Source organism: Pinus tabuliformis, chromosome 8 (genome assembly GCF_031772625.1).
Source record: "Pinus tabuliformis cultivar Carrire ecotype Pingquan chromosome 8, CPIR1, whole genome shotgun sequence".
NCBI classification, from domain to species: Eukaryota; Viridiplantae; Streptophyta; class Pinopsida; order Pinales; family Pinaceae; genus Pinus; species Pinus tabuliformis.
The window spans coordinates 1,974,622,991-1,974,645,467 of NC_142294.1; the positions used below are offsets into that span (position 1 = coordinate 1,974,622,991).

Consider the following 22,477-nt stretch of genomic DNA (forward strand, 5'->3'; position numbering starts at 1 on the left):
CTGCGGAACGAGTATGAGGTGCGGAGCCCATAATTTTGGGTAATATTAGGGTAAAAGACTCTGCAGAAAGCATGGAGCACGAACTATAGTAGGTTGAGTCAAAGGGTAGTCTGTCCAAAAATAATGTAAAGAAATAGTAATAGAGTCAGCCTACAGAGGGATCGCGGGCCAAGGGAAAGTATAAATAGAGCGGGGCTTTATGAGGGAAAGTAGTTCTTTTGGAAGATGAAATGTTATGGGTTCTATAAGGAAATAGCTTGAAAGTGTCTGTAAGTCCAAGTCGAGGGAGTAGGGTAGAAGGTAGAGGCTCTGCAGTTGTGTGCACAGAGGTCTGGAAAGTCTGTAGATGTGTGCACAGACCCCTACAGCTAAGTGCGCAGAGTGGATCTGGACGTATTGAAGATTGATAATAAAGATAAGTTTCTTCTAAATTATGTGTTGGTCGCGACTTTACTCTTTTATAAACGAATTGTTATGATTTCTGCATTTTCTATGGTTGAATTCATGTGAACTGGATTAATCTTGATGTGCGAAGTAACCAAAAGTAATAGATTTTTGCTTAAAGACCGTTTTAACTAGATCAAACTAGTAATAAGTGATTCAATCTGTAATAAATGCGATAAGGGTATCCCGATCTGCGTGGATCTAGCGTAGTGCGAGGCTGCAGAACAACGCGCGAGCCCCAAACCACATCGAAGACATCCCTAGGGTGCGGAAACCTAGTTCCAGCACCCTCCCCTGCTACCTCGGGTGAGACCTCAGTCCGCGCTTCGCGGGCTATTACTGAAAGGGCCGGTAGCTATGAGATTTGTTTAGCTAAATAATTCTTCCAAACCTGGGTCAAGCCCATATGAGCCAACACTGATTAATTGTTCACTGTTTACTTGGATCAATGTCTTATTGCTCTAGAGGCCTATTTTTTGGCTTGCTTGTCTTCATTTGCATTCATCGTAATAAGTATATTCATGCCAATCTCTACATCTAAAGGGAACATGTTCATAATCTAGCGGCTACTTCCAAACACTATCCTGATAATACATATCTAATGAAGCTGGAAGAGGGTGGAAGATATTCATATAAAAACATATTTGAGCATAATATGATGTACACCTTCCTCTCTTAGTAGCCTTCGAGACATTGACAAAGCTAAGATATTCGTATAAACATAGATTTGAGCATATGATGCACACCTCCCTATCTCAGTAGCCTTTGAGACATTGAGAAAATTGCTAATGACATTGTCGATGCCTTCATGGGTTTCCTCCTCTAAATATTCCTTTGGAAGAGAAAAGAGTTGAACCCACAGTGTGACATCAACAAAGTCTTCCTTCTCTGGATTGTACTACTCCTTCCAAAATTGCATGAAGAGCACTGCACTATTAAAAAAATATGGCTCTCCTTTAAAAACCTCGATCTATCTTCCATGCTGGAGAAAATGACCTTGAAGAATCCTTTTGCCCCTAGTTTCAATTCTGTTTGACTCCGGAGGTTCCATTTATTTTGGGTCCACCCAATCAAAGACTTTTCAGAGGCTATAATTCGATGAACTTGCAAATCGGAGCATAGTATTAGATATATTGGATACATCTTGACGGATTAAACTTCATATTTTGGATCTTGCACCAATTTTGGTAGGCAACGACCTAGATTTGTAGCTTGCCAAGATCTTCTCAACAAAGGTTTCTCTGAGAAACCAAAAACCCCAATTTGCCCAACTTCTCTATGAAAAGTAAGTGAAAAATGAAAAGATTAAAAAAATACCAATAGATCCATAATAATTATGAATACTTGAACCAATATAAATTATTATGAATACTTGAAACAATATCACTAAAAAAGGAGTAAAGCCCATCTCCTAAAGCTATCCAAAAACAATTACATAAAAAAACCTTAAAATTATAAAACAATATTTTAAAACTAAAATATATCTATATAGGTATAAAAGGTGTTTATTTATTTATTTATAAATTGATATTATATCTATACATTGAAACTTAAATAACAAATATATCCATATTATAATAATAATTAATTAACAGGATACATAATTGTTGTAATTACCTACATTAATATAAAAAATGATATTATGCTACATTGGAAATTATATTATGTTATATTGGAATTCATTGTTATGAAGTTATACAATTTAAGTGTATATTCTATAAGAATAACAAGCTACGTAGTAGTGAGTATCTGTCGTTTTGTTTAAATATAGCTTAATTAAAGTAAAAGATTATACAGATTTGGCAAAATGGAAGCTTTCAAAATTGTATGAAGAGCCCTAAACTAAAATTGGAAGAAAAAAAGGTAAAAATGGAAAATAAGAGATTAGGGAAAAAAATGGCTATTTTGTTCATAAATATTCATCAACTAATTATTAAATGGTTATTGGGTTATTAACCATAAAATTGAATAAATAGTTATGAAACTTGTAATATGAATATATGTGATATAGATATTGTTCTTAATTTTATAAATTAAAGCCCAAAACAAAATTGGTTTTAATTTTAGCAAAATTCTTAATTATATTGGATTTAATTTTTTGTTATTATATAAAAATTAAGTAATTTTTAAATGGTTATTAAATGTGTAAATTTAAAACCTAACATATTTTTCAAAGTTTATATTCTAGGTTGTAATTTGTGCATTTTCTTTCATTGTAATATTTTATATGTATGTTTTCTATTTATTTATTTTGGATATATTTTTGAATTTTGTCTAAATTTTAGTAAGAATTTGTTGAAATTGTAAATTTAAGTTATATAGTTTTTACCATTCAAAATTTTCAATTTTTTTGGAGTTAAATTTATTTGTACATTAAAAATGCAATTTAATTAACTAAAAATTATAATTAAATTATCATACCATAAAAAATTGTGTTACCAAATTTCTATTAAAAAATATATATATATATATATATATAAAAGATTGTGTTACCACATTTTTATTTATTAAAAAAAAAAAAAAACATAAAAAAATTAGACTATATTTTTGTCTTTTCATGAAATTCAATTTTCTAATAATTAAATTAATTGAAATTGCATATGTTTGGCAGAAATAGATATTCACAGTTTTGAAAATTTTAAAAACATAAACATTATATCATTTATAAATCTATTATTACATAGGATTACATTATTATTTCAACATATATGTAAGTAAAATGTGGTACATTATTTTACTCCACCAAATATATATGTGAAACAATCTTTGAGGTTGTTTACATTGTATGTACTATGGATATTAGAGTAGTACAATGTAAATGAATGAATCTCTAGAAAAGATAAGCGAGTAGTTGTATTTGTCTTTCTTTTAAGGAAGAGATCTAGATGATGGTTGGTTGGCCAATGTTAGTATTTGAAAATTACCTTAATCTATCAAAATGACAATTTCAAGTCTTTGACCATGGTGGTAGGAATTGCAGAGTTGGAAAATCCACTATAATATAGGGTATATTTTTAAGTGCAATTTATTTAAATTTAGTTAATAAACATATAAAAACATAATACTTATAATAAACTCTATAAAATCATAACATTTCATAATTTTATGTTTAGAATTAATGAATAAAAACATAAAAACATAATACTTACCATAAATTCTTTGTTTTTATATATATAAGGTATGCCATGTATAAATTGAAAAATTAAATTAAAAAAGATATAATATATCAAAAAAATAGATATATATATATATATATATATATATGCATTTTGAGAAATTTAATCTGCAGTAAATTTGTAATTAAAAAAAATCTATATTATAGAATAAACATTTTTAAAAAATCTTATTTATTTTTATAATTTAAAAAAATATTATATAAAATAAATTTTAAAATAATTTTTTTTACATTTTAATGAAAATGACAGTAAGGATTTATTTATTATTTTACTTTAAAGAAAAAGTAGGTAAAACTTTATTGTTTAAATGTATCATATATATTTAATAATATGCTATATCTTCCTTATTTTTATTTCTTTATATCATATAGTTGGAAATTGATTATATGATAAATGTTTATCGATTGGATTAGTTGTGAGCTGCTTTCACATTCTTGGTAAAATAATCCAATTATATATATATATATATAGATATTCAATTTTAATTGTAATAAAATTGTGTATAACAACATTATGGTCATATTTAATAAAATTAGACTTCTTGACGTCATTTCTGGTTTCATGAACTTTGTTATTTATAATGCTAAAGAGGTTGAATGTCAACCTAGTTGAATCAAAGAAAATAAGTGTATCCTCCAAAATGGTGTAATGTTGTATTGAATTTTAAGCCACTGAAACAAAGGTTTGATGACTTTGACATTTTGTCATTTTAGCAATTCCATTCCATCAATAGTTAAGTAAAACAATGGCATGAAGCATGGAGTTACTGGTCTGTTGGTGTCATTTGATTTCATCATTTGATCTCATGAACTTGCAAGAATGCTCTCAAATTGAAATTTTTTTTTTTAGACAAATTTCGGATGCTATATTATGGACTTAAAAAGGAGTCAGTTCTCCGTACATACAAAAGTTTCTGGTTATCACGGATCAAAGGAATTACAAAAAAGTTCCCTTCCTTGATCCTTGTACTAGTACTTCTGCTTCTAAAACTTTCTAAACTACTGTAAATTCTAACAAACTGCAGAGACCAAAATTTACATCTACACATCATAATTAGTCTATTTCAATGTGGCTGATCTGCCTGGCTGTGGACTCTTCTGGATTTGGGTCAGGATCGACTTGTTTTGCACTGGAGGAGCTGGGGGCGGCCTTGTTCTTCTTATCCATCATGTACTGGAGGATTGCAATCGATTCTTCTGCATGACTACAACGGTTTGCCAGATTTCTGAACTGTTCATAGAGAGAAGAAACTCTATGCAGAAAGAGATTGATTTCTGCCCTGTATTTCTCATTCAATATTCTATACTGATCCTCCATTCTTGTTTCCAGACTCTTGACCTGGTCTTCCATAATGCGCTGCTGCGCTCTCAGCTCCTCAAATTCCGCTTGGAGATCTGCGCAATGAAGACAATCCTCTGTTCGGTTCATCTTTGTCTCCGGCAACGCCCTGTTTGGTATACTGGCCACTAAAATTCGAGACTCTGAGACACTAACGTAGCTGAGCGAGGCTGCTACTGTGGTTCTAGCAGTGAAGAATTGCGCACTTTGCCAAATGTTGTGCCAATATTCACCCAAACCACTATGCTTGATGCGATATTGAGCGCTGTTCGCTATTGCATTTATAGAATCAGAGTGCTTGCTTCGGAGGCGGGAAGCTATCAACCTGACTGTCTTGGGATTATTGCTGACCCGCTGTGTGTTCAGGTGCATATCTTGCTTGGTATGGAGGTTCGATCTGAAAGGACGATCCTCGCTTGAGAGCCTGTGCCATTTCACGTTTCTAGACAGGTTCCTGCTTGCATATCCGGGCAAAATCCTCTCCACATGCCTGATGCTGTCGCCGGCATGGATTACCTGAGCGATCCCACTGTTTCTGTCAGCTGGGAACCGCGTGCTGTTGACTTGTTTTGAGACGGTCATGGGAGTGGTTGGAACGACACGCTGTCGTTACAGCACAGACTGCCAACGGTTCTAACACATGCCCTGTTGGCATACTTATCCGCTTCTTTGTTCAGGCTGCGGAGTATGTGATAATAGCTTACATCTTCCATTGTTTCGTGTAGGAGTTGATTTCGCCGATTTATCTGCTGGAGGAGTATGTTTGGAGTGCTCTGCCGGTGCGCCATAAGTCTGATGATTATGGATGAATCCCCAAACACCGCTGCCTTCTTTATCCCGAGCTTGATTAATTGGGTGAGCCCCTGATACAGGGCTAGTCCTTCGGCTCTATTATTGGAGTTCTCCCCTAGCCCCCATTCATAGTGAAGGATACAGTCCCCGTTTGCATTGCAAATAAGACCTCCTGCACCTGCTATACCAGGGTTCGACTTTGATGCACCATCGAAGAATAGGCAGAATTTATTACAATTGCTCATCCACTGAGAGAGTTCCTCTTCTTTCAATCGCAGTCTCCATACACTGTTTACTTCCTTCACCTTGGTCCCTTTCCTGCTGGTTTCCTGAGCACTGGAGATATTCTCCAGTACGAAGCTGAGAAAATTTCTCTCCTCTGCACTGTAATTTGTTGCATTAACTTTGCCATTGGTGTGATTTGTTATTGATTCTAAAGCCAACATTTTGGCCTTATGGCAAATTTTCCTGATGCTGAATCCTTTTTCTTGGAAGACCTTGCCATTTCGCGCCAGCCAGAGGCGCCATAAAAGAGTGAGAGGTATGGTGTTCCATACCCTTTGGGCCAGTTGGCTTCTTTTCTCCTTCCAAGGGCAGTTCTTCCTCCATTTGTAGACTGTTTCTGCAATTGTGTTCTGGGGTTCCCATGGTGATTCTCCTATTGAGGCCATTTCCTTCCAGCAAGCACCAGCAACCGGGCAATCAATAAATAAGTGCTGCATTGTTTCCTCTGATCTACAGCAATTTGGACACCTGGATGGGCCCATTATGCCTCTCTTTCTTAAATTCTCCGCTGTTAATGTTTTCCCTTTCAGGAGAAGCCAAAAGAAGAACTTGACCTTGGGGGGAGCCTCCGCTCTCCATACTATTTTCCAGTGGTTCCAGGATTCTTGTTGATAGGTGCTGTCACAAAGATATTGATGTCCCGCTTTAACCGTGTATTGTGTTCCAGATGGATCCCATCTATACCCATCCAGTGCATCTTCTTGAACCGGAGCTTTGCTGTGCAGGAGTGTTTTTAGGACAGTGAGACTATTATTCAAAACATTGGGAGGGTCCGGAAAGCTCCAGCCTATCCAGGCATGAGTATGGGCATCCCATTTTGATATTTGGGACAGATGGTGGAGACCTTTATCATTGAGCCAGTTTATGATTGGCTTTGCCTCTGCTTTTGCTCCAATGGGCTGCTGTCCCAGGATTTTGTCTAAGGAGAAATTGATACTGTTTCCCCCACCTGGTACTTTAGATATGTTTTGATTCATGAAAGGTATTGCCTTCTTGCAAAGATGCCAGATCTTTGTACAATCTCTGTTGGGTATATTAGACTCCAAAAGCTGCTGCCTTGTACAATTTAGGTATTTGGCCTCCAAAACCTTCTTCCACCACGCTGTCGGCCCGGTGATCAGTCTCCATACAATTTTTGCTCCTAGGGCCAAATTGAGAAGCTTTGGGGACCTGATGCCCAATCCTCCTTTCTCCTGAGATTGGATGATGTTCTTCCAGCTGACTAGATTAAATTTGCTTTTATCCGTTTTCCCTCCTTGCCAAAGGAAGTGCCTGAGTAATTTTTCCATTTTTTGATGGAAAACAGCTGGAGCATGGTATAAAGAGAAACGATATATAGGGAGAGAAGCAATACCTGATTTTAGAAGAATTAACCTTCCTGCTGGGTTTAGCCACATTGTGCCCCATTGTTGCACTTTCCTCTTTATTTTATCCAGTATCTCATTCCATATGTCGGCTTTTAGAGGGCCCAAACTCACTGGCATCCCTAAATAGGAGAAGTGATTCCAGGTTAGATTGCAAGTAACTCCAAATACACTTGCTATGCTGTGGATGGTGTGATTTGCAGTATTCCATCCGTATATGCAACTTTTTATCTGATTGACTTTTCCTCCTGAGTAATCCATGAATTGGTCCAAGAGCTTTTTAAATCTCCTTGCTATTGTTATTGATGCTCCTCCTATCAGCAGAGTGTCGTCCGCAAACTGAGAGTGGTTGATGTTCTTTGCTCCATGTTCAATCTTGATTCCAGTGATTAATCCTACTCTCCTGTTATAGTCCAAGGCTTGACTGAATGATTCAGCCATAAGGATGAACAAATAGGGAGACAGCGGGCAGCCTTGTCTGAGGCCACGGGATGATTGGAAGGCCGCACATGGTCTCCCATTTATTAAGGGGGAGATCCACGGTCCAGTTATACAAGCTGCAATCATAGATATGAAGGAAGAATCGAAACCAATTTTATGAAGAACAGCATACAGATAGGAGTGCCTTACCCTATCAAAAGCATTTGCAAGATCCAGCTTTAGAACAAAACCTTTTTCTTTCCTGGTTAAGCTTGAGTGGATGGCCTCTTGAACAAGAAGAATAGAATCTGTAATGTGCCTGTTGGGGAGAAAGCCCCCTTGATTTTCAGAGATCAAGGAGGGAAGGAGAGGTTTTAGTCTGGCTGCCAAGATTTTCGAAATTATTTTGTAGGCTGAGTTGCATAATGAGATTGGCCGGAATCTCGAGAAAGATGAAGGGCGGTTTTCTTTTGGTATTAAGGCAAGGTAGGTGGAATTGGTGTAACCCCCCATCTTACCTTTTCTCATCACCCATCGAATCATCTTTATGAGATCTTTTTTGATTATTGACCAGTGTTCCCTATAGAAGCTAATAGGGAAACCATCCGGTCCTGGGGCCTTATCCGGATGTAAACTCCAAATAGCTGCCTTTATTTCCTCTTCTTCCACTTCTTTTGTAAGCTTGTTGTTCATATCTTGAGTGACCCCTTTCTGTAAGTACTGGAGCATGTCTGAGTAGTCTTCTGAACCTTTTTCTTCAGTTAGGAGTTGACAAAAATGCCTGGTGGCTGCTTCCTTTATTGAGTCCTGAGTACTATATCTGTTCCCCTCATTGTCCATTATTGTGCTCACTGTGTTTCTAAGTTTTCGCACAGTGGCTTGCTTATGAAAATAAGCTGTGTTTTTATCCCCTTCCTGCAACCAAAGTTGCCTTGATTTCAGTCTCCACTTTGTTTCTTCCTCCCTAAGGATTTGGCTCAGCTGTGTATAGAGTCTACCCTCCTGATCTTTATTTTGCTGAGATAGCCCCTGCCTTTCTATGCTCTGTTGTGTCTCCTCTAACTCTTGTTTGATTTTTTGTTTGTTTAGCTCGGGCTCTTGATAACTGTTCTTTGCCCAGCTCTTTAAGGCCTGCCGAAGTCGTTTAAGTTTTGTCTCCCAGATATAACTCGGGGATCCCTCTACATGTTGGAGCCACGTTGCCTGCACCACTTCTTTTGCAGCTGGTATCCGGTTCCATATTGAGCTATATTTGAATGGTATGGGCCCTAGCGGGCAATGGCTTTGAAGAGTTAAAGTTATCGGATAATGATCAGAGGCCGACCCATTGAGGATATTTGAATAGCCTGTTGAAAAGGAGGAGAGGAATGTTATACTAACAAGGAATCTGTCCAGCCGTTCCATGATGTTGCTAGCTCCAAGTCTTCGGTTACTCCAGGTATACTTACGATTTTTGGGTCTGACATCCACCAGATCATGATCCTGAATTATAACCTCTAACCGGTTTCTGGAAGGGTCAGGAGTAAAGTTACCTCCTCTTTTTTCATTGGCATGCAGCACTAGATTGAAGTCTCCTGCTACAATGAGATTGGTGTTCTGGTCCTGATCTATGTTTGCTTTCAGGGTGTCCCAGCATATCTCCTTTTCTCTATACTGATTTGGAGCATACACATTGTACACTGTCACTGATTGGCCTCCGGTTCTGCTGTCCAGAGCAGTTCGGATCCAATTTTGATGAACATTTGAAGAGCTGCACAACCATTTGTTGCTATCCCATAGTGTTGCTATACCGCCTGAGGCTCCTCTTGCCTCACTTATGATTCCACAAAAGTGTTTTTGCTGACTAATGACTCTGTTCATTTCACCTTGCTCTTGCTTTGTTTCTTGTATAAGTATGATTTCAGGTTTCTCACTGTGAATCAGATCCTTGAGGGCCACTAACTTGGAGGGGTGCCCCAATCCCCTGCTATTCCAAGATAGTATTTTCATCATGAGATACTTGATGTGTGGAGAGGTGCTCGCCTCTCATGTCCTTTGCTACTGTTCTCTTTTTCCATATGCCCAAGTATAAAAGACTCTATTGGTGTTTGAGTGCCAAGTGCTATATCTTTTTGTGCACTTTCATCCCTTTGTTGCTTAGCTGATTTTCTTCCGGGTCCTGTCTTTTTTGGGACATCACTGGGCGCTCCATGATCCTTTGAAGAGCTCCTGGTAATTCTCGAAACGGGAGGTTCAGGAGGGGGCTGCATGGAGGGAGGAGTCAATTGCTGGGGAGGGGGCTGCATGGAGGAAGGAGTCGATTGCTGAGGCGGGGGCTCAAGGGAGGGGATGTCAGGTCCCGATTCAGCCTCAGAAAGGATTGAAAAAGGATTAGAAGAGGGAGGAAGTGGAGGATCGGGTATCAGAGGGGGAGATGAAGGAGGATGTTGCTTGGAGGATCCAGGGGCATCAGAATCCACAGGAGGTTTGGAGGAAGGAGAAGTTTTTTTCTTTTTTACTGGTTCCCATTGGCCTTCTTGCTCATCATTGTCAACATTCACAATTTTTGTGCATCTATTTGCAAAGTGTCCGTATTCGTGACATACCTTGCATTTAAATGGTATCTGCTCGTAGTCCAATTGCTGAATGTGGCTCCAGTCGTCCACTTTCAGCTTGATCGCCTCCGGCAGTCCTCGACCTAGATCGACTTCGACACATATCCGTGCACATGCCTGCATGTTGTCTTTGGGTTCGCTGCGATCTATATATTTTCCCACCGCATTCCCTATAGCTTTGACTGATTCGTCCCCCCAGCAGTGAAGAGGAAGATGAGGCAGCCTTACCCAAACTGGGACAGCATTCGGAATGTCAAGTTCTGGGTCGAAATCCGGAGTCCATTTGTTGAGGTAGAGGCCCCTGGAGTCCATAAAATATGGTCCGTTCCTGAATATTAGGTCTTTATCCTCCTTGGTCTCAAAATGAAATGTAAAATATCCTCTGCCACAAAATCTGATAGCTATTTTGCCTTGAATCTTGTCCGACCAGTTCCTTTCGACCCATCTTTGAACTGTTCTGGGCGACGGCCAAAGCCCTGTAAACTGTCCGATTAATCCTTTCTCTGCTAGAGAGAGGGCTGCCATGCGTGGAGTTGCAGGCGGCAGTTGAACTTCCTGTAATACATCAAGCTTCTTCACAAACTTTGTTGCTGCTGGTCGAGGTCGCTGCGGGGGGAGAGATTTAACCAGATTAGAGAATGCTCTTTGCAGATCCGGACCCCCACAGGGAGGATCCGGAGGATCCATCTTGAAACGCAGTCGCAGGCTTCAGGGATGCGCTCTCAGTCGCGCGCAGACGCAGAGCCTGGTATAATGGAAATATAGGTAAAAAATCTCTCAAATTGAAATTACATATGCCAAATTTTATTAATTAAATTCAATAATTATAAATATATGTTACATGAATAATCAATTTTATTTACTCAATATTAAATGTGTGTCTTTTATTAATATGTGTAAATCATGTTTCATAGATAGCAATAATAATAAAATTAACTAATTATAATAAATAAATTACAAAGGTATAATGATAATAGTTTATTTTATTTTATGACACATTTATTATATTTTATGATTTGTCAATTACATTGCATTACAAGATGTTTGGTTGTGGAAGTAATTTTAGAGATATACAGAACTAAAACAAAGTACAATAGGCAATCAACGACGATTTTAGTATAGATATTAAGCTTATGACATGTGGAGATTATCCAATACATTAACATTTTAATTGCGTCAGTGACATATAGCCAATTTAGTTAGCTTCTTAAAACATTATTTTCGCATACATTTAGTTATATGATTAAAGATGATTATTGGAGATGTAAACAAGGTAATTTATTTATGGTGATAACACTGGAAACTGTAATATTAAAAGAGAAAGTTGTTACGGAATATAATGGTCCTAAAATCAGAAGTTTTATAAGATATGGTTTTTATTTGTATTAAGGTTGTTTAAAGGATTGAATTGGTTAGGAGTAAGAATATTTTAAAAGAGAAATTTGTTGGAGATTTATTAATATTAAATATTTATTTAAAAAATAAATTTGATTAATATTTTTATCTGTAATTTTTTTTTTTTTTGATATTATATTATATTGAGTTTGTTTTGTTAAATTGTTATTGGCATGATTTTTATTTTTATTTATTATTTAAATATTATGTGTTTTTTGTTTTAAAAAATATGTGAAAAGCCTTTCTTCCTTTAATATAATTTGTGTTTTTTTAATATATTTTTTAATTTAGGTTTAATTATACAATAAGCTTTAATCAAGTAATATTATAGATGTATATGTTTTATATTATTTTGAAAAGATAAAACATATTTAATTATATTCATTTTTAATGTCAAACTAACCAATGATTTGGTACAATTATGCATAGTTATTATTTATATAATTTCAAAGATTTCACAAATTAGGCGAAAATATTTTTGGAAAGTTCTCAAGTAGCTTAGTCAAACCTATTAACTATAATGTATTTTTAAGAAAAACAATTCATGTTCTTAGTTTTCAATTTGATGAGTTGGACTTAAGGAGGATCTTACAAATAATAAAACAAGTTTGAAGCTACTTTTAAAAAAGAATTTAGTAGGACTACATTTCAAACAATAACAATATGCAAACATGGTTTTGAAAGAAATTCACAATCTTATGACAAGGAAGAAGAACAAATCCAATTGTGTTTAGATAAGTGTGAATGTGTGGTGTTGTTCCTCTGAGATGATAATAGTCAATTTATCATGCCAGAGATTTGTTTTAGGGGTTTTGGTTTTGGTTTTGGTTTGTATTGAGGACCAATACATAGAACAAACTGTAAGAATGATGTATTAACTCTTTAAGATTGTACTAATAGATAATCAAAGGGGTTGCTATTTGACTTCACATAGTGATTTGAATTTATAAGGTGTTTAGAAAGAATAGTGAGTAGGTATGATTAATTTACATTTCAGACAGAAAGATAAATTATCATAAGTGAGAAAACCTTTGTCCAATGTTCAAAAGTTAAACAAAATATGCTTAAGATTACATAAGATGTTGACAATTTTATGATTCACAGGGAGATTTTTAGACAAACAGTCCAATATCTCAGTCTCTTTATGATAATAACTTCATAAATGAATTTTAAGAATAACTGTGACACATTTATTCTCACTTGATATCTCTATAAAACCTAAACATATACAGAATAAACATAATGAATGAAACACATGAAAAACTTATAGAAGAAAACGAAACTGTATGAAACCAAATTCAAAATCCTTTGCTTTATTATCAGTGATCTAGAAACAACTTTGTACATCAATACTTTTATAAAATTGCTCATGAAAGGTACCACCTTTAGTAACTCACAGAAGAGAGCTATTTATACAAGTTCTAAACAAAATATCCTAAATTGATTACAAGATAGCTTGAAAGAAGATAGGAAAAGAAAAACTATTGTATGATGTGTCCTATTAGATAGGAAGTTGTTGATGACTGTTCCTTCAAAATCTGTTGTTATTATCTTCTTGTTGGAATGAAAAGTTAATCAATTGTTTCACACAATTGATCCCACCTTTTCTCACTAGTATCTCGAGATTTACCATCCTTTTAAGTATCTCATCAACTTCGGTATATCTCTCAAAATTGGCTTTGGTGAGAAAAAGATGACCAATTTCATATTTAATGGAGAGGTCTAAGATTAAAGCTTCCATAAACTCCTTGCCAGTAATCTGCCTTTTTATCCCTGCAAATTGACTATTGTTTGCTGCAATGATATAAACCCTTTCACAGTAATCCTCCAATTTTACTATCTGATCATTTGATGATACTATCTCTGGTAAACCTTTCTTATGTAATATACTGAATTTAGAGTGAAACCTCCTCACTGTAGTGTTCAAAGCATCACACTTTGTTTTTAGCTGAGTTAAGAAATTCTTCTTCACTAGGACTTTCTTAATTTCCAAAATAGTAGTTGTCCTATCTGGAATGTTCATCTCTTGTAACTATTGTCTAGTCTTAGAATTCAGTACCCTGATCATTCCTGATGCTTCTTTGGGTTTTGTGCCCAGTGCTGCCTTTTGGGTCTCTATCTCTGCTTTGCATTTAACAATTAGTTCTTGCTGCTCAAAAATGATTTGTATGGATGGCCATACTTCTGTGATAGAGTGGCTAATATATAACTAGATATCTTCTTTGGCTTGGGCCAAAGTGTCTATCATTAGAATCTTGCTTTCTAACTGTTTAACCTTGAGCTCTAACCTACGTGACTTCTGCATTTCTTCTACATACAACGTATCATTTTTTACCTTTTGTGACTCCAGGGATTGGAACTTTCGGAGTAATTTCTCATTTTTATTGTTTATGTGCTTGTGGCTCCTATGATATTCTTGTTGTTTCACCTGTTGCTGAGGACAAGGCAATGTTAGTAGGAGATGAATTTAAATCTGCACTTGTCGTTGGCATTGTTTTCAATGAGGTCATAAAAAGTTTGTTGTCTCTTTTTCCTTGAGCAGTGGTTCTATCTGCTCCTCCATTTTCTTGATCTGTATGTTTTGCTCAATAATGAGCTTTAACATCTCCTCCCTCTGTTGTTCATTTTCTGCCATTTCTTTAGTCTATGGATTCTCGGTTGAAGGCAACTTCAACTATTTCTTCAAGGCTATAATCTCAACATTCTTCTTTTGCAGTATTTATTCAATTGCTTTACAGTCCTGGGGATCATATCCAATCTTGATAATGATATCTTCTAAAGATTTTAATTTGTTATCCTTAGACAAGGATGACAACTTTTCAATCTTAAGTTGTGACTGTACATTGGACAAAGCAGTTCTAAGCTTGGAAAGAGTCATGGCAGTTGTGGTCATTGTTGAAAATAACATCTCACCTGATTGCCTATGCAAATCCATTTGATCAATGGGATGTATCTGGTTTACATCAAATGAGAATATGGTCTTCTTGTAGTCTGCTGTGGATTTAGGAAATGGAATATGAGCCTGCAAAAATGACATATGCATACTTCCTCTTTCACTGTCGAAGGAAGAGAGAAGCCTATGTTGAGAAGTGGATGTCTGTTTCCAAAACTAACTGTAAAATTGAGATTTAAGACTTTCATTATTTTGCTTGATTTCCAAAAATGTTGAGAAAATATTAGTATCCCCTGTTGAGCTGGTCTCAATTGATTGGATAATCTCCACAGGTTCAGTTAAAGAAGGAGTTGAAGAATTAGAGGGAGGATTGGGATCAGTGGTCCCTACTGATAAAACATCTTCCAATTATCCAAGATCAATTACCTCTGGTAGCTTGCTTCCTGATGACATTGACAACCCAATTTTCAAATTCTTTTGCAAGATATAGTACCCTGTACTTGGTTCTGTGGCTGACTGTGTTTCTTCTCTGCCTCTTTTATGCTGAGTGCTCTATGTAGCTGGAGTCTTTGTCTAAGGAGTTAATATAACCTGTTCATCAGCTTCTGTGGGAGTACCTTTAGACAATTGCTCCTGGTTCATGAACTTCTCCAATTCTGGCCTAGGAGTATGGTTGTAAGGTGTTTCCTTCAATTGCACTCTGAGAGCTGAAATAATCCCAAAAGGATCATAAGACCAAGTGAAGCTTGGCTGGAGGTTCATGTTCTTTAGCAATCGGTCTGCTTTTGTACATGCAGACCTAGTGTTACAAATAAAACTGCCTACTTTGGCTTTGAGTTTAAAACTTTAAACTATGATTTCTTCTTGCCTGAGACAAAATGGACTTCGTCCATATTTATTATTTGCCTGATGTATTCTAATGAGAATATTCTCATTGGCACATACTTAGGCAGTTTGTATGGAGCCAACCCACTGCCATAGATCCTGATCTCAGTGTAATTCTAGTATAGGTACCAGTCACCAGTATTGGTTTGCTCTAATAGGTGTAGTGTATTTTTAATTTCTTCTCCAGTTCTAGGCTCTGCCCGATTGTTGATTAATTGGAGAACTGGATGTATGAAGGAATCAATGAACTGGGAGAATGTAAAATTTAATGATCTTGCTCTTACTAGCTCTGTTCAGTGAATCACTCCCTGCTCATCTTGTCTGTTGAGATAAATAGGCAATAGATCTCCCTGTTGAAACAAAATTAGATGAATGATTACTGAACTATACCTGAATACTCCTTGTGTGGTCAAATTCATAAATTGTTCATGTATATTATCAGTGAGAAAATGGCTATAATTATACATGAAAGCAGGTTGATATTCTTTGCTAAAGATAGAAAAGAACCCAAGGATGGATTCATCAACTGCTTGGTCATTTTCATAGCCAGAAGATGTCGAATTACCTAAGAGAAATCCTCCATATTCATCATCCATGTTCCCTGAAGCTACTAGAACCCAAGGATGGATTCATCAACTGCTTTCCCAATTAGTGGAGAAATAATTGCATGTTCTCACAAAGACTTCAAGTTTGCTTTTCCTTAACTAATTAACTCATGGAGAATTAATTAATTAATATTCCAAACTACTGGTAAGACCAAATTTGAATTTACTTCCTATAGATAGACTAGGGACTACTATAAATAGGAAGGGACCGTAAAATGCTATTTTTAGCAGTTTCACCTCTCACCTAAGGTGGCCAAAATGCTCACTAGCCAAACTGCTATTTTTAGAAGTACTATTTTTAGCAGTTCTATTTTTAGCACTTTCTAAATTTAGAATTTCTTGTTTCACACTTTTCAACAGGAATTGATGTGTCTTAGGAAAAGAAAACAATGGCAGAAGAGTCTCCCACATGCGAATGGAATCCTCCTCATCGGTATATTTCAGTTTTAACCATGAATGTAATTCATAGAAATCAAATTCACATTCCCAGTCATTGTTCTTGAAAAGGGAGTCTACAAGTGGCATATGATCCAAATCAAGGGAGACTGTGGAGGGATTCCCTTCTTTGGTAGTCTTATGTATCTTTTCTTTAGGAGCCATCACTACCACAAGGGAAATTCAAAAGTTGTTTTAACCTAAAATTGATAACAATGGAGAAATTACACAGAGCGACAAACTGTTGCTTTTGGTTTATGGATGGAAGCAAAAAGTGGCAAAGATTGGAGCCATGGAGGACTTATAGGTTCAATTGGGCTCAATTAACTGTTTGGATCTAGCCATACACATTCAATTTGCAGGGGAAATGCCAATTAATGCTTAATGCCTATTTAAACGAATAATTAGGCACAACAACGACTTTGAAGCGTATGGGCAACGGTATTATAATGTGGCAGGCAGTGAATGGGTAAGTGAAAACTGATGGATGATGTGGAGGTTCGTTATTGGACAGAGGATAACGGATGCACAAGGCACGGGAGAAGTCAACGATCAGATGGAAGAAAACTAGTAGCGGATTTCGCGCCGGGGGGGGGGGGGTCACAATGGTTTGTGGTTTCGGGCCTTGGGGGTCCAAAACATTTTAGAGGTGCCACGTCGCAAAAAGTGACAACCATGCAAACTTCTTTTCAGACCCCCCCTCGCATTAACAGGAAACAACCAAAGGGGGCCGAAAGGCTTCCTCCGCCATTGATCCGGGTGGAGTGAAGGATCTTCCTTGAAAAGAGTGTGTTGGTTATCAGTGCCCGATATGTTTTTTGTCATTTCCACCAATACGAGAAAAGTTTCATTTGTCACTATTAGTCCCCTAAATTGTACCCTTTTTGACCATCTTTCCGTCCTAAAACCATAACCATTTACCCCTGTTTTACTTATCATTTACGCTCTCATCTTGCACTAGTGCAAGAACGATTACACATTTCACATTTACTTTATATTTTACATTTTTTAATTCAAACTTAGCATTTATTAATTATTATTACGTGATTTCTCACTTGTAATTACTTTTGTAACTCATCGATATCTCCTATGTTACTTAATAGTTAATGCTTACCTTGACCGTTGATTTTAAGTGCAGAACAGATCTCGCACCAGTACCAGCACCGCAATTATCAGATCTCGTACTAGTGCCATCACCACGATTATCAGATCTTGCACCAGTACCCGCGACACGAATCTTGGCAGCAAATCTGGACCCCCCTTGATTGCTGCCTATTTTTGCACCACCCTAGCCATGACTTCCGAACACATCTGAAGGCACCCGAGTCCCAACTATGACAACAAGGCAATCTAGAGTAGCTGAGGTCAGATTTTGGAGAAACGGATAGCTGAAGATAGCCACGGCCTGTTTTGTTAAAATGCCTGATTTTGAAGGCCGCAAGCTTATTTTGTAAAAAATTATGTAATCTATTGTAACAAAATTATACAAACAGCATGTAACGAGATGAATGATCCTCTTGGCCTTCGGTCGAGGATCTATATAAGAAGAAATGTAGATAGGACAAGTTAGAAAGGAATGATTAAGTATGTGTATAGAACATAGATAGAACCAGGAAGGCGGTGACAGGCCTATCTTTTGTTATTGCCCAATCTGGGCTGGATTGTAATCATGTATGTATTTGCTTTATAATTTAATAAGAAGAGAGAGCTCCGCCTTACTATTCCACATTGTATCTTTCATTTTTTGAATGCTGATCTATTGAGCAAGTGCTGAGCAACGTTTTTAATTAAAAGGGAAACGCGCTGGTTGGCTAGGGCCCAGCCAACCCAGCACGTTCTCCCTCCTTTTCTGTTCCTTTTAATTTATGTTTTAAACTAGCAAGTGTGATTTTACTTTACAGCCTTTAAATTCCTGTTTGAGTGAGAGTAGATCTACCACATGAAGTAATTAAATTTCCTTTTCTTGCATCTGATTTCAACTGGTTTTCCCTGCCTAGTCTGAGCAGGAGAAATTACCTGCACCAGTGCACATTGGTGTGCTATTCACTTTCTGCATGTTTTGCTTGGTTTTTCCCGCCTGGTCCAAGTAGGAGAAATTACCTGCACTAGTGCACATTGGTGTGCTCTTTCACTTTCTGCAAATCTGTTTTATTTAGTTTTCTGCCTGGGTTAAAGTAGAAGGACCATTCCAGCACCAGTGCAATATTGTGTGATGCAGTAATTCTTTTTAAGTTATTTCTAACAACTTTCTTGCTTTCATTGGTATTTCATAACATGATAGATTACAAGGATTTTTTCTTTCTTTCTGCAGTTTGATAAATTTATAAATAGTCACCCTTTTATGCAATTTGGCTTTCTAACACTTGCAGTAGTTAAGCATTGATTTCAAGGATTAAAAAGCTAAAGTGTAAGAAGCCCTGGTCTGGCACAAGAACTAGTTTCTTGTTGCTTGGACTGAGTTCTCTAGACTTGAGAAATTCTGGACCTTACACGAAAGAAAAAGAACTTTTAGTACAGACATCATTTTACACCCTCAACATAAATATATGTTCTTGCACTAGTGCAAGAAGCCTACACTAGTGCAAGATAGATTCTTGTGAGAAGGAAATCTTTATATAAGCAGGTTTGAAGGGCCCATCTATTGAAGACTGCTAAAGTGTCTTTACTGAAAGAAACACACACTCAACAGTTAGTCAATAATCAGCTAGAGTAATTTCCCTTTTCTTCTAAATCTCTTTTGCAAATGCATTTTCTTTTGTTCCAGTCTTAAATTATTTTTGGCGATCCAAGTTGACTTTTCCTCTATAGTTCGATTTTGTAACCTTTCCTTTAAAGAAAGTAGGGATTGATATTGGAAACATTCATACCATCTCTGGCATTGCCTGTGCTTCGTCTCTAAGTTTACGGATCCCCTGGGTTGACAATTTAAGTGTTGAGGAGTCTACTTAAGTGTAATCATGCACCCAATAGTCACTTATTTTATAATGTCATCAAGCTTTATTACAACAATTAAATCGTAATTAAAGAACTTAAGCATGATTAATCAAAAGGATATTTTTCAAAAGTGCATTTGAGCTAGCAACCTTACTTTATTTTCTAAAGCAAATATTTTTCTTTTATTACTTATCTATCATTTTCATTTTTCCTTCTTTGTTTAGAGAAACCACTCTATCATTTTATTTGATATGGACATGCAATAATAATCACTTCTAACATTTTTATTTTCCATCTTGTTTTTGGTCCATATCCTAACTTATCCTTTTGATTTTTTATCTAATAGCTAACTTATCAAAAACAAGAATGTTACAACATCAGCTCCAACTAGGGACTGCTTTCCCCTGTAGAATGAAGAGAACCTGCAGATCCATGTTCCTTCTCCTTGGGCTATGGAGTCTTTGATGTGAAAAAATCACACTGACAATTTGAAAAGTAAAATAAACCGGACTTTTTACAATGGTAGTAACGAAATATACTTCAACTTCTCAGTAGTGAATGTAATGTTTGAGAAACCTTCCATTAACAAGATAAGCAGAATATAGTCGTTCAAGATTTTGTAGCACAAAAGTGTTGTACCCCTTTACTTCAGCAATAGCTAGAGGTCCAAACCATAGGTCGTCAAACTTGCCATGTTTTCCTTTGTCTTCTCTCTTGGAGTCCCATCTTAGAACTGTAAAAATTCCCAGCTATAGATCACCTGATAATGCAATATACTAAAGAAAAATACTTGATCTACTTCTACAATCAATTCAGTGGAAGCTTAATCAATTTGAGCAACATCAATAAGAACACATATAACTGATATGGAGAAATCAATCACACATAACATAGAAGATATAACTAGGGGAAAGCACCAACCTAAAACCCCAACTCTGTATTATCACACAAGTGGAAATATAGCTAGTATTACAAAAAGAATCAGCTCAAAATCTATCTTGCTCTCTCTGAAATACCTCTGCTGCTCATAGATAGTCAAAGACCTCTATCTAACCTCTGGTCTGCCCTCCAAGCCTCTTATTTCTTTGCACAATTCTGATTGATGTCCAGTGCAACCACTTGTGTGAATTGGCCTCTTCACACACTCACTAATCTCTGATCCAACTATGCAGTCATGAAGGAGATAAATCCTCATCATGGATGAGCTTCCTTTATAGGAAAAATATTCATCCAACTGATAGTACGCTGTCCCTTCTTTGATCTCAACTGGGTCTCTGTCTGAACTGACATGCATGAGTTATTCATGAGAGAATCTTCAGTTATCCGAAGTGCAACAGTTATATGCAAGCATGCATTAACTAACTGAACTTACTTAATTTAAACAAATTGTTTAAATCAAATATAACTGGACTTGACTCAGTTAACTAAGCCAACTAATTACTATTCAAATTACAACTCATCCTTATTTCTTTAACTGATGGATAAATTCCTCAATTAATAGAGAAACTGTTGCATGTCCTCACATAGACTTCATGTTTGATTTTTCACAACTAATTAACTCATGGTGAATTAATTAATTTATTTTCAAACAGCTGTTAAGTTCAAATTCAAATTTTACTTCCTATTTTTAGTCCAAGGACTGACTAAAATAGGAATCCATCCTGAACTGCTATAAATAGAATGCTATTTTTAGCACTTCCATTTTTCATTCCCTGTTGCTCAATCTAGCACTAGACCCAAACTGCTATTTATAGCAATGCTATTTTTAGCACTTCTATTTTTAACATTTCTTGTTGCCATTTTCAACAATCCCTCTCAACAAGAAAGGCATTCAACTCAAAGCCGATCCTGTACCTCTGAAATGTTCTGCATGAAACGATTCTACCAAGTGTGGTTGCTCCAACGACTCTCGAAACAAAAAAAACTCCCAACTGACCTCTCTATTAGGCTAGAAACATACTCTGATGCTGAAGCTCTACCTGCTGTTGACAAGTGCTCCCTCTCTGACCTCTGAGCTGCTGTAACACTCCATGCATCTCACACCGTTGCACACCTCTCTGTGCCATCCTGCACTGGTGCAACACTCCTGTGCCTCTCGCATTGCTGCAGCCTGCTAGCTATGCACGCTCCTGGGACTCTTGCACTGTAGCTCTCTTTGCCACTCCATCCGCATCTGTCTCTACCCAATTAGTCAGTCTTGCTACTACTCGTCGGGGCTCCTGTAGCAAAGTCAAAACAAAGATGTTGGGTACCTCAAGGATCCTACCCCTAGCCTCCGTGTGATGATCACTCCACATCGCCCCACCTCCTACCTGGAGGTATGGCTGCATGTGATCCCTCTGCCCACTTGGCTCAAAGTTTCCCCCTACTGAAGGTCTCTGCATGAGTAGATGTCTCTACTCGATCTCCTTTCAGCTTCTTTAGTTGTGGTTGCTCCACAACCTCCTAAAGCTGCTTCACCAATTGTGGCTCCTCCACAATCGTCTGAGACTTCTTCTAACACTGCATGTTGAGAGGTAATGTACTCTCCCTCTCAACCACCAAGTCTCTATCAGTTTCCTTGCTCCTCAAGGCTTTGCATGCATCTTGAACCTCAAGAGCATACAGGTTCTTGGCTAGCACACAAATCTGTTTCCGCTTTCCCGCCGTCACAAAATTTTCTGGAAAAAGAGCTAATTTTAGATCAACAATATCTTCCTCATCCAAACTCAAATTCAACTGATTTTGTTTTTCAATTTGGGTCTTTTTCCGCAAGGCATCCAAATCTGATATTTGTTTATGAAAATTTTGTATAGAAATTTTCATATTTTCTTTGCAAACTCTCGACCCAAAATTCAAAACTTTGAAATCTCCTCTTAGTATACTATTCTTCCTTGATCACCTGTGCTTCGATACCATGTAAAAATTCCCACATGTA

The 22,477-nt window shown here is 36.7% G+C and overlaps 1 protein-coding gene across 1 annotated transcript; it reads right to left on the reverse strand.

Annotated features, from left to right (window-relative positions):
- Positions 1-5,536: 5,536 nt before the first annotated feature.
- On the reverse strand, positions 5,537-9,679 carry LOC149244360 (uncharacterized). The gene is made up of 2 exons (XM_089371517.1): positions 7,390-9,679; positions 5,537-7,290 (listed from the first exon to the last, which is right to left on the reverse strand). Exons 1-2 carry the CDS (start codon positions 9,677-9,679, stop codon positions 5,537-5,539), a joined length of 4,044 nt encoding a protein of 1,347 aa, XP_089227643.1.
- Positions 9,680-22,477: the final 12,798 nt, after the last annotated feature.

Coding starts and splice junctions, on each gene's coding strand:
- LOC149244360 (XM_089371517.1), bottom strand. CDS start 9,679: ATGAACAGAGTCATTAGTCAGCAAAAACACTTTTGTGGAATCATAAGT. Junction 7,291..7,389: donor GTTAATTCTTCTAAAATCAG/GTATTGCTTCTC, acceptor TCCTTTGGCAAG/GAGGGAAAACGGATAAAAGC.